The sequence below is a fragment of the Schistosoma mansoni genome (genome assembly GCF_000237925.1).
Source record: "Schistosoma mansoni, WGS project CABG00000000 data, supercontig 0638, strain Puerto Rico, whole genome shotgun sequence".
Lineage (NCBI taxonomy): Eukaryota > Metazoa > Platyhelminthes > Trematoda > Strigeidida > Schistosomatidae > Schistosoma > Schistosoma mansoni.
The window spans coordinates 1-11,678 of NW_017386379.1; the positions used below are offsets into that span (position 1 = coordinate 1).

At 40.7% G+C, this 11,678-nt stretch overlaps 1 protein-coding gene across 3 annotated transcripts; it reads right to left on the reverse strand.

Moving 5' to 3' along the window:
* Positions 1-37: 37 nt before the first annotated feature.
* On the reverse strand, positions 38-3,481 carry Smp_141820.1 (hypothetical protein; the record flags this gene model as incomplete). Of its 3 annotated transcripts, none has more annotated exons than XM_018792152.1 (5): positions 38-309; positions 1,738-1,787; positions 1,832-1,959; positions 2,030-2,200; positions 3,371-3,481. In XM_018792152.1, the coding sequence occupies 5 exons, from the start codon at positions 3,479-3,481 to the stop codon at positions 38-40; spliced, it is 732 nt and encodes a 243-aa protein (XP_018644226.1). The 3 variants fall into 3 exon arrangements, with proteins under 3 accessions (XP_018644226.1, XP_018644224.1, XP_018644225.1); XM_018792155.1 differs by having other exon boundaries at positions 1,738-1,793; XM_018792156.1 differs by having other exon boundaries at positions 1,738-1,793; positions 1,832-1,953; positions 2,015-2,200.
* Positions 3,482-11,678: the final 8,197 nt, after the last annotated feature.

Below are 11,678 nucleotides of genomic sequence, written 5' to 3' on the forward strand. Positions count from 1 at the left end.
TTATACTGTACATCAGAAAACATGCATTGGACAAATATTAGTCATTATCCACGGCACCATCAGCTTTAGCATATCGTATTCTTGTACAGGCTATTTGCTGTAATGTACAAACAGCATCTTCAACATCAGTTGATTCGTCATCATCCGAATCTGTTGACTGGTCAGAATCTGAAGTTGAATATTCGCTTAATCCAGGCAGCACAGCGACAGGTCGCATGACAGAACCATTAAGCAATTTAGAGACAACTGGGTCATCTGTTTTTGTCTTTACCGTATTTTCATGTTGCCCAGGACACATTTCACTAGAAGCTGGATATGAATGTACGAAAAATAAACTTCTGGACAACAGGTTTTAATGGAACATCAGAATGATGTAAAACCTCTCTCGGAGTATCCACACTTGCACTTGGAAAATGATTTAGGCGAAATAATTAATTTGATTCCGATGTTTTTGTCGATATATACACTCAATCTTCACTGGACATGCTTCAATGCGAGGACACATTTGTTTGTGTCATATTAGACTCAGCCTTACGATGAAAAAGTTAGGAGTATGTTTCAGGAACAACTAGAGAAGCAGTTGGTAAACCATTAGAGAGATGTCTACCCCAATGTAGGTTGACGTGACATCCTTATAGTTGTGAAAACAGAAGCGCTACTTACCAAGGACTTAAACCAAAAGGAAAAAACATCAGTGGATTTAGGTAGCAGCTACTGAATGAATAGATTCTCGGAGTAGACTACCAGGTAAGCATGAAAAATCGGTTGGTGAGTGTTAGAGGACACGCTAATTGGTTATTTTTTAACCAATCAGCGCTTGCGGATATATGGAGAAGACTCTAGAATCTTGTTGTCTAAAAATTATTAATGAATTAAAGTTTTTCTTATTGTGGTTCCTCCTTCCATCCAAATTTGTTATTTGGAATATAGTTACGTTCCTGTTCAACCGTGTTTTGATTAGGGGACTTTTCGAGTGAAGTAGTGTCCAAGAGTACTAAGCAATAAGAGCGGCTGGGTCGTAGAGAAAACCATAACAGTGAGGTATTAAATCTTCATCAGCTAAGGTGGTTGGAACATGTGATACGTATGTTCAACCGCCGCCTACCTCGACACGTGATGTTTCCTGGCGGAGATAAGTTGAAAGAGTTACGGGAGATAAAGCCAAAACCTGTTATAAATACGTGAAGTAACTGGATGTTGGATTGTGCCGTGTAGGTAGGTACATATTACTTGGTCGAGTCGGCGCGATTAATGCAGTCAATGGTAAGAAACTTTAAGTGGCATGACTCATCGTCGTCTGCAATAGCGCAGGTGCATACAATCACCTCTTAGATCCTGAGTTTCTTGATCATCATTTTCGTATTGGACGAATACATATTTTCTAGAATTATATATTTCATGACTGATCTTTTTTACTACTACTGTTAGAACCTGTACTACACTGATATCTCCCTGTGCTCATGTAATGTGATGACTTGATACAACGGACATGTATGTCAGGTCCTACGTTGAGCGTAACTTACTTGCATATATATCTCGTTCCCCTTTGTACCAATATTTATGTTTAGATAAATAAATAAAATATCTTATTTGCGCTCAACCATGGTGAAATAACGTTAGGATTATAAACATTTGGTTGCGGCACAGATCTTAATATGAATTTCTAAAACATTTATATGTATACGTAGGATAATTAAATTGGAATCAACTGCTCTCTAAAAACATTGGAAGACTTACAGGGTGTTCTTATATTTGACCGCTTCGATTGTGGACCTGACATATCCAAGCTACCACTACAGTTAAAGGTATTAAATGATGATAATACGCTTACGAATTGCGTTTAACAGCATTAGCAAGAAGAGCACGTTGGCTTGACCCTCCTTTATTATAAAATGGTTTTGAAGTGGGGTCGATTGTGACGCTTGTGGTGGGGATATGGCCCGATCGGTTTGCCTGAACGTATACTATGAGTTAAGGAAATAGGGGAAAAATCCAAAAAACAAAGAACTTAAACAGAGAAAAAGGATATAGTTGCCTCTCTAACTAACTCAGCTACTTCTTTCTCTTTCTCCATATCAGCTTTGTACTGTTTGGTAGCAAGTGTCTGGAGGTATTCAACTTCATCTTCATCCAAACGATGGATTCGATTTTTTAGAGCATTAGTGGCTTCATACTCTTCCTGTTTTCTATCTTTCTCAGCCTACAATTATTTTAAAAACGTAGTAAAACATTTGATAGCAAAGCGTGATTATATAAATTGTGGTGTACCACAAAATTTGAATAAATTATATACGTTCTATGCAGTTTAGAAAATCTGATACTTCATATGTGGTACACACATGACCTACTGAATTAGGTAGAGTAGACTCATGAGGTATTTCTTTATTGCAGAACAACTACCCATCGAATACGCCGAAATTGGAAAGCATCGATTGTGAATGTTAGTTTCTAACGCAATATGGATTCACTAAGTCCAACTGCTAATGTAGCTGGTATTATCAAAAGTTGGAGATCATATGATAAATAGCGTAGATAAATAAAAAAAGGGTTAGGACTGAGTTAGTTTTCAGTTGTTTGATGTTTACATAGGGTAGGGTGTCTGGTCTAGTCATTTTATTTTGACTAAAGTTGAATTAATGACTAATGTGAGGCAAAATACTACCATTTTACATTCACAATGTTTTGGCAAGCTTCAAGCTGCTAAACGTTTCTTATGTGATGGAAGCAAGTCTTTCCAAATGGAGGTGCTTCCAAAAACTAGACAGACCCGAACTGAAGGAACGCCAATTAATTTAGAACTCAACAACTAATCGACTTTCATACCAAAAAAGCATTGAGTTGGAACTAATCGCGTTCGAACTTACTACATGAGTGTTAGCGGATAATTTAGAAGTAATGTGCAAATTTGCTTTAAAATCACGAAATAAGATTTAGGTAGGTAGCCATTGTCATCTAACTAGTCGAGGAAATGGCTTTGACGGACGAGCACCTTCGAACCTGCAAGCTTAAAAACATGTACAGAAAAGCTACAGTATACTATATGTGATAGAGTTTAGTACGCAAACGGAAACAACTGGTCGGACAAATAAGCAAACACCTTCTATAAAGATTAGGCACAGAACAAACCCAGAAATACATTGGTGAAGCTATACTAATTGTCGAATGTCATCAACATCTGGGCAAAAGATAACCTCTAGTCTATAGTAGTAAGACTTGATACACAAACCTAGTGTTTTTTCATGAGAAAAGTCTGCAAACCACAAAATACTGACAGTAAAGAGAACGGAATGAATTTTAGAAAGATGAAGATGCAGCTGCTCCAGAGAAAAGTTAGCCTATCAAAAGTATATGACTGCTAAAAAAGACCCACCTGCAATCTTTCATAAAGAGATCTGGCATCATAAGGGGCTTCAACTATACCCTCAGCCTCCTGTATCTTTTTTCTAGCTTCCACATCTACTTCAGATATAAACTTAGGCATCAGTTCAAATATACGTAACGTGCAGTGTTCGATTGATTCACGTCAAAACTGGTGATACGTTTTGTAGCGGGTATCTGAAGGAGAGAAGTGTGGCGACGAATGAGAAAACAGTTAATATGTATTTACTTAAAACAATCTACCAAGGTGCGAGACAACAGGGTAAAGAAATTAGAACAACTGTTTTCGGAACTACCGCTAAGTTTACCCAATATCCAATTTCCTTGTTCAAATAGTTGAGGACGGAATAGAAGAAGCTTTCGCTTAACGGGCTTCCGTGTCTAGTAGCAGTGGATCACCAATACCTCCAGGCAAAAACCTAGGTATATGAACGATAACAAAGGAAAAGAAATTTGGTAAATCATAATAAGTTATCCTTAGTCCTTAAGAATAAGTCAAGTTTCCTCTTAAAGGACTCCTGGGAAGTCGCTTGGACTAGCTAAGTCGGCAGCGAATTCCAGCACTTGACCACTCTTACGGAGTAGAAAGTGTGTCTGCAGTCTGTTCTGCTATGTTGGGTCTCCAGTTTCTGGGTGTTACCTCTTAGGTTAGTATTGTGACTAGGCTTAAGAAGATGTTTAGGGGGATGACCAGAAGTATTAAGGATACTGTAAGTCATAAGAAGGTCACCTCTAAGACGCCTGTACTCTAACGGGTAAAGGTCAAGTGATTGGAGGCGCCCTTCGTAAGATTTGAATTTGAGTCCCCGAACTGATTTCGTGGCTCGACGTTGGATACGTTCCAGAGTGTCCTTATCCTTTTGGAGGGAGGGAGGAAATACTATGTTTCCGTACTCTAAATGGGGACGAATAAAACTATTAAAGATTATGTGGAAGGTTCTACCGTCAAACTGGCCAAAAATGCGCTTCAATGTTACCAGTGCAAGGTTTGCTTGAAAGGCGTTTTTGTCACAGTTCGCATACGATTTCAGGTCATAGGGTACCAACACTCCTAAATCTTTTTCGACTTGGGAAACTTCTAGAGAGGAGTTACCCAAGTTATAACTATAGTTTGCAACATGTCTCAGATGGACTACTTTGCACTTTGAAGTGTTGAAGGTAAGTCCGTTGTCGTCTGCCCAACTTTGAAGTCGGGTCAGATCCTCCTGAAGAACTAGTATATCATTATGATTACGTATCTCTCTCCAAAGTTTCATATCGTCGGCAAAAAGCAATAAGTCAGATGAAACTTGTTGAGGAAGATCGTTAATGTAAATCAAGAAGAGAAGAGGTTCTAGCATTGAGCCCTGAGGGACCCCACTAGGACATTCCATAGCCTGAGAGAGAGTGAAGTTAACCCTGACCTTAAAGTGTCAGTTTTCTAGATATGAAGTGAGCCAGTCAATCAAAGTGGGTTTTATACCTAATCGTCTAAGCTTCTTGATAAGGCATACGTGGTTGACCCTATCAAAAGCTTTTGAGAAATCCAGGTAGATGACGTCAACCTTCCCCTTGCGATCAAGGATGGTTGTCCATCTATCCACCGCAGTCAGCAGGTTGGTCATACAAGAATGACCTTTTCTGAAACCATGCTGTTGAGGTGAGAAGAACTTTGAGGATGATAAGTATTCTAGTATACCGTCGTATATTAGGGATTCCATAATTTTGGAAGGTATGGAGAGAAGGGCCACTGGTCGGTAGCTTGAGGGTTCACTGCGTCGACCTCCTTTGAAAATTGGTGTGATGTGAGCCAGCTTCCAGATTTCCGGTAGTTTGCCTCTGCTTAGCGAGTGTGCAAACATCACGCTAAGTGGTGTCGCCAGGATTGAAGCTACTTTCCTCAATACAGCAGAATGAACCATATCCGGACCGGGAGAAGTGTCCTTTCTTAGGTGTTGCAGTTTACGGAACACCAAGTCAGCACTCAGGTCTACTTCGGAAAGTCCTGTGCAGGTGCAGGTGAAGCTTTCGTCAGTATAGTTTATGTGGATCAGCTGGAATGTCTGGGAGTATTGTTCAGCCAAAAGGTTAGCGGCATCATCGTCGTTATTGGTAGTGCCATTAGGACCTAGCAGTTGGGAAACTCCAGTTTTGCCTTGTCGAAGAGAAGCTGTGTAACTGAATAGGCTTTTCGGATTGGAGACGAATTTATCGATAAGCTTGGTCTGGAACTGAAGCCTGTCTTCTCTTATTGCCTTTGAACATATGTTCCTTATGCGTTTATATTGCCTGTATGCGTCGTTATTGTCGGTTCGTTTATATTCGGCCCAACAGTGCCTTTTGCGGCTTGGCAAACGACGAGTGCGGTTCTTGATGATTGGAGGTTGTTTGTAGCTTTGTGGGACCATTTGAGGAACTGAATGCTCAGTAGCACATAAGATCGTGTGCAGTAAGAAATTCCAATGAGCATCCACTTCAATTTGAGGGTGGACATCCCAATCCACCTGTTGTAGATAGTCCTGTAAAGCTAACACATTCAACCGTTTGAAATTCCAGAGCCTGTTGCTAGTGGGATATCTTAGCTCCGTTTTACTGACAAAGCTGAATGATAAGACGGCGTGATCACTTTTCCCCAGGGGAGCCAGGATTGAGAGGTCGTCAACTAGGAATTCTTCGTTTGTGAATACCCAGTCTAAGCGCGACGGCGTCTGATTGTTTCTCCAACGAGTTGCCGACTTCACATTTTCGAATAATCCCAGGTCACCGATGAGGTTGAAGAACAGAGCTTCAGTAGAGTTGTCACCTCCAATGTAGGTATGTTCCACGAAGTTGATTCTAGGAAGATTGAAGTCCCCTAGAATCAGGATTTGAGAGAATCCGAGACGCGTAGAGCGAGTTAATCCTTCCAGCAGACGTTTGTCGTACTCGATGTCGGCAGTGGGCTTCCTGTAGATGACCCCAACTAGACACCTCGAGGTGGTAGACAATCTTACTGAGCACCAAACTGACTCATCAAGATTGAGAAACTCTTGGTTGTGAAGTTGGTGCGCCTCCAGGCATGACCGTATGTATAGTGCTACCCCACCCCCCATTCCTGTTTTTCTGTCGTTGCGAAATAAAGACATTCCAGTTATTGCTAGCTCCTGGTCCGTAAACTGAGACGTTATCCAAGTTTCGGATATTCCTATCAGATGGGAATCATTAGCGTTGCTAAGTTCACGTAGCTCATCCATTTTGTTTGGCAAGCTCGCGGCGTTCGTGTATAGGCAGTTTATGCTTTCAATTTGGAACGCGTGAGCTTCTTCCTGTTTGTTTATATGAGCCTTACGTGAGTGGGCAGGTAGCCTATCTATACAATGTTTACCGAGTTGGTATTCCCTGTCCTTTACACGTTTTTTTATGATCAAGACAGTCCACGAGTGTAATTGTCAGCTCTAGCTTTCGTTTGTGCTTGATCCTGCTGTCGTGGGGCCTATCTGGATGCATATGGATGCCAGTTGGCAACCGACGTCTATTGGCACGAAATGCTTCCAGAGTTGCAGCCGCCATGTGGGAGGAGGGGAAGGTTATCTTCAATAGGCGGGGCCTAGAGTCTCCGTCTCTCTTGGCTAGTCGCATTACCTGTTGGGTCAATATGTTCTTGAGGTTTAAGGAATGCTTAATGAATTTCCATTCCCGAATATCAGAGTTTGCTTGAGTTGGGTCCATATTTTCCGGTACACCTTGCACAATGATATTTCTTCCACGGATAAACGCCTCGCGAGATTCCTTAGGAATGTTCCGGATGAGATTTCGTTCAGACTACGGTATGTCAGGCAGTATTCTCACGTTCCCATCGGATTTTAGTAAGTGACTGGCTAGCAGGACGTCCTCTACGTCGGAGGCATTCTTAAGTGTAACACAAAGCAGCCTCGGGCAGTTTAGGTGGTTAGAGTCCTTCCCCCGAGTGAGCCGTGTGACGGTCAAAGGCTCTATTCTGGGAATTTCAATCCTCTTATTCAATTCTTCCCAGAGCATCCTATCATTTTTGTCCTGCACACTGGGAGGAAGGTCGGGGTTGTCAATAAGGTCCATGATTATGACAGAGTCGTCACGAACCGTAATTGATTTCCCAGGTTTTCCAGGGCGTCTAGGTTTGGTATCTTGTTGTTTGGATGTCGAGACACGTTTTCGATTCCTGGGCTCAGTGATGACCGGGCGGACAGTCTTGGGAGTAGACTGTGCGGCCAAAGCATCGATTGATTTCCGCACGGTACTTGGGGTGTTCAGTTTCGGCGGGGACGCTTGGGCCTTTTTACTCCTGTTAACGTGAGTCCAACCACCCACAGGGTTTTTGGGAACCACTGTCTCATTCAAGGACTCTTTCCTGGGGGACCCAAGTTTACTGAGGGAGTCGATGACAGTCGATGTTAAGATGGTGCTGAGTTTCAGCACGTCATCACTCGTGCTTTTACCCGCACCGTCGAAAGCCGACCTGTCAATATCCTTTTCCTTGTTTTCCCTATGCGTTCCAGTTTTGTTACCCGTCATGATACTGTCATTTACCAAATTCTTAGACAACTTATCTCTCAGACCTGTTAGTAAAGTAATGATGGTACCCAACATAACTACGGTATCAGTGTTGCAGGTAACACATACCCACCTACGATCAGACTTGCTGAGTCTGCTATAGGCTGCTGCTGTTAGATCTGTACGTGCTTCATGGAACCAACCTTTGCAGTTGTCACACTGCATGCCAGATGTAACAGCGAAACGGCAACCAGGTCTTCTGCATGAATTTTTCATGGCTAAAGATTTAGACTGTCTTAAAAATACAAGCAGTAAATTTAGGACCGTTAAAAAAAACACACAGGCAAAAATGTATAAAAACAGTTAACGATAAGCTAAAGCTAGTCTTCACGTGAAAACTATAAAAAAACCGATAGTGAGCTGAGGCAAAACCACAGTTAACTATTAAGTTGAGTGAAACACAAAAAAAGAAGTAATCTACCGAACGTATAGCTCGGAATAGATTCTTTAGGTCGAAAATGGTACTTTTGTTGCGTAAGAACACAGCAAAAGTTTGGGAAATGTAAATCACGTTAGGACTAAACTTCCCGTTCGAAAAAAACAGGTCACTACAGTTTTCACTAACAAGGATTAAAGATCAGGCGACCAGTGTGAATTTCTGCCAGTTCAAACACTGTCAGAATTTGATTACGCTTTAATTGGATCTTTGGAAGATACTGATACTTCCTCTTTAAATGGACAATCCTAGCCGATCGCCGCTCGATAGACGAAACGTAATTCTGGACATAAATGATTCGATTGCGGCCTTTGGAACCTCTGAAGAGAACTCGGACGATCAGTTTTTTGTGATGGTAGATAAAACACAACTACATCAAAGTCATCGTTCAGTAAATAGTAATTTAGTGTGGTGGAAAATAAATAGCTGAAATAAATAGTTTTCCAAGCCGTCCCTATTAATGCCGATCTCATTTATCTTTCTGGAAACACTTGTAGCTGAAAGCTCCCAGTTAAAAACCTACATCAGATCACGTTTGGGTATGCCGTACTGTATATCTTTTACGAATTAGATTACAAACTTCTCGACTCATCGAACACTTTCTAAATATATTTTCGAACTCTACATTCCTGACTCCTGGTTTGGCTAGCCCCATGATATTTAATTATGGGGGTTTTCAGAGTAACAGCGATGCTATGCACTATGTATCAGTAACATGTTCACCAGTATTATATTTTCCCGCGATTTGTGGTAGGATAGCAGTTATGGATTTAGGCACGTAAGTCTATTTCCATAAAATGAGTCCGAAAGACCTCTCGCTATTCTGTTACCTAATGATTAGACCTTTTAGAGTGTATTATCATCACTTTTGAATGACTTGTTCCATATGAGGCCTTACAAACACCTGGAGTAAGTCTAACCTGCAAAAACTAAGAACGACATACTTTATATGAAAAGACTTTAGTGCCCTGCACCAGGTATACTATGTACTTGGGGGAATGCAAAGTCATCCCAACAAACATAAACAGGTAGAAGAACGTACTGCGCTCAATGCCGCATCTAAAGTTCAAAACCTATGTCGGCTCCTTGCAAAACGCATAAGAAAGAACGAAGATCACAACATTCACTCTTTACTGCACGATGGCGTGACGTATTATGACCAAATCGTCATATGCGAACTGCTAAGTGAATGGTTTTCCCAAAACGGGGATACATCTAATGCCCCAGACATTAACATAAAGTGCATCAGCAAAAATTATCCTAGCACCATAAACTTTGATATTAGGAGTATACACACCGCCATCAAAACCCTTAAGCCGAATGCGAGTTCTGGTGCCGATGACATCCCATCAATCCTCTATAAAATGTCAGGACCGGATATACATACGTTGTTGCTCAAAATATACACACTATCTTTAGAGGCGGGTACATATCCTGAAGTCTGGAAGGTAGCGTATGTTCTTCCCAAACACAAATCAGGACCGAGAAACCTGGTCGAAAACTACAGACCTATAAATATCACTCCAGTTATATCACGCATAATGGAAAAAGTGATATAAAGTCGACTATCTGATCACCTACTTAAGGAGGATCTAATAGACCCATCACAACATGGCTTCATTAGAACAAGTTCCTGCAGTACATGTCTGATAGACTTCTTTAACGAGGTTACTCGTATCTGTGGCCAGAAGAAGCTAGTGATTATACTATATTTTGATATAAAGAAAGCCTCTGATAAAGTGCCTCATAATCTTCTAATCAACAGATCCCAGTCAGTTGGAATTATAAACCCCCTTATTGCAATGGATTAAGTCTTTCCTCACAAACAGATACCAAATAACCAAGATTAACTCTACAACATCTACACCTCGACCAATAACCAGTGGTGTTGTGTTGGGTAGTGTCTTGGATCCATTGCTCTTTATTATCTATATCAACAATATATGCAAGCGCTTTACCACAGGTAAGGCCTACCTCTACGCTGATGACTTAAAAGTCATCTGTAAAACTGGTATTGGCGATGTACGTAGTACTATGCAAACAATCCAACACGAACTCAACAAGGTATACAACTGGTGCAAACGCTGGGTGTTAGAGCTCAACACAGAGAAATGCGGTTGGCAATGTATTGGAGATACGTCTCTTAAAATATAAATAGCACGTAACAAAAACCCACTGCCCAGACTGACACCAGGAACTGATCTAGGGGTACATTACTCTGACAGTCTTAACTTCCTAGAACATATCTCAACTGAAGCATCTGAAATGCGGAGATTGCTAGGCTTAACTCTTCGTAATTTCTTTCAAAACGAAAATAGAATTATTCTTTATAAAGTCTGCGTAAGACTCATCGTCGAATACTGCTCGTTCTTATTTTCCAACATACACTTATCCGATTTACTTAATGTGGAAGGAATACAGCGAGACTTCACTCGCAAAATACTTAAGAACGACCAACTCATTGACCACACATCCAGATGCCATATCTTAGGACTAGAACCCCTCTGGAAAAGAAGGCTTAGGTCTAACTTGATTCTCTATTTCAAACTCCTTAAAAACCTTACTTATTCCACATGTAATATAGTTCTCTACCAAGACTCACATGGATACAACCTTCGAGACAAAGTATCCACAGTCAAAATTGAATAATACAGATCAAAAACTCAAGAAAACTTCTTCCTTATCAAGTAATCATTAATATGGAACAGTCTTACTTCTGAAATACGCGTGGCGGATAAATTACATACGTTTGCAAGACTTATTGATCAAGCCCTCACCAGCTCAAACGAACCCATTCGCGTCCCACACAGACATCATAGGATCTCTACATATATAGACTAAATTGCCTTATTTCCCTACTTTGTAGTTGTATTAGATACTTTCCTCTCCCTAATTTTTTTCAAATTAAATTAGACAGGCAACTCACAGGACCTATTAATACTCGGTCGCTAAACGACGCTTACAAATACCCTAAAAAGTCAAAAGAAATGCACAATCGACTGCCTACTACCAGTAGTCGTACATCTATAGAACCTGTTACCCATCAACCGATTAGGATAAGACAAAAGAACATCAGTACGAATTTAGTGTGAGTTCCTTCTTGTCTATTCTTTATCAGCTTTTTACTCTTTTGTACACTATATTGCCTTGTCATTAATATTATTTCACCACTCGTTATCTTACCTTTTCTGTAACTAAAACATATATACACTTTTCCGCCTACTTTGGTAAGCAACTGTCTTACGTTATACCCTTCTTAATGCCTGTCCTCTGATTGGCAACCTATACTTCACACTATAGTCAATTAAAGCATTGC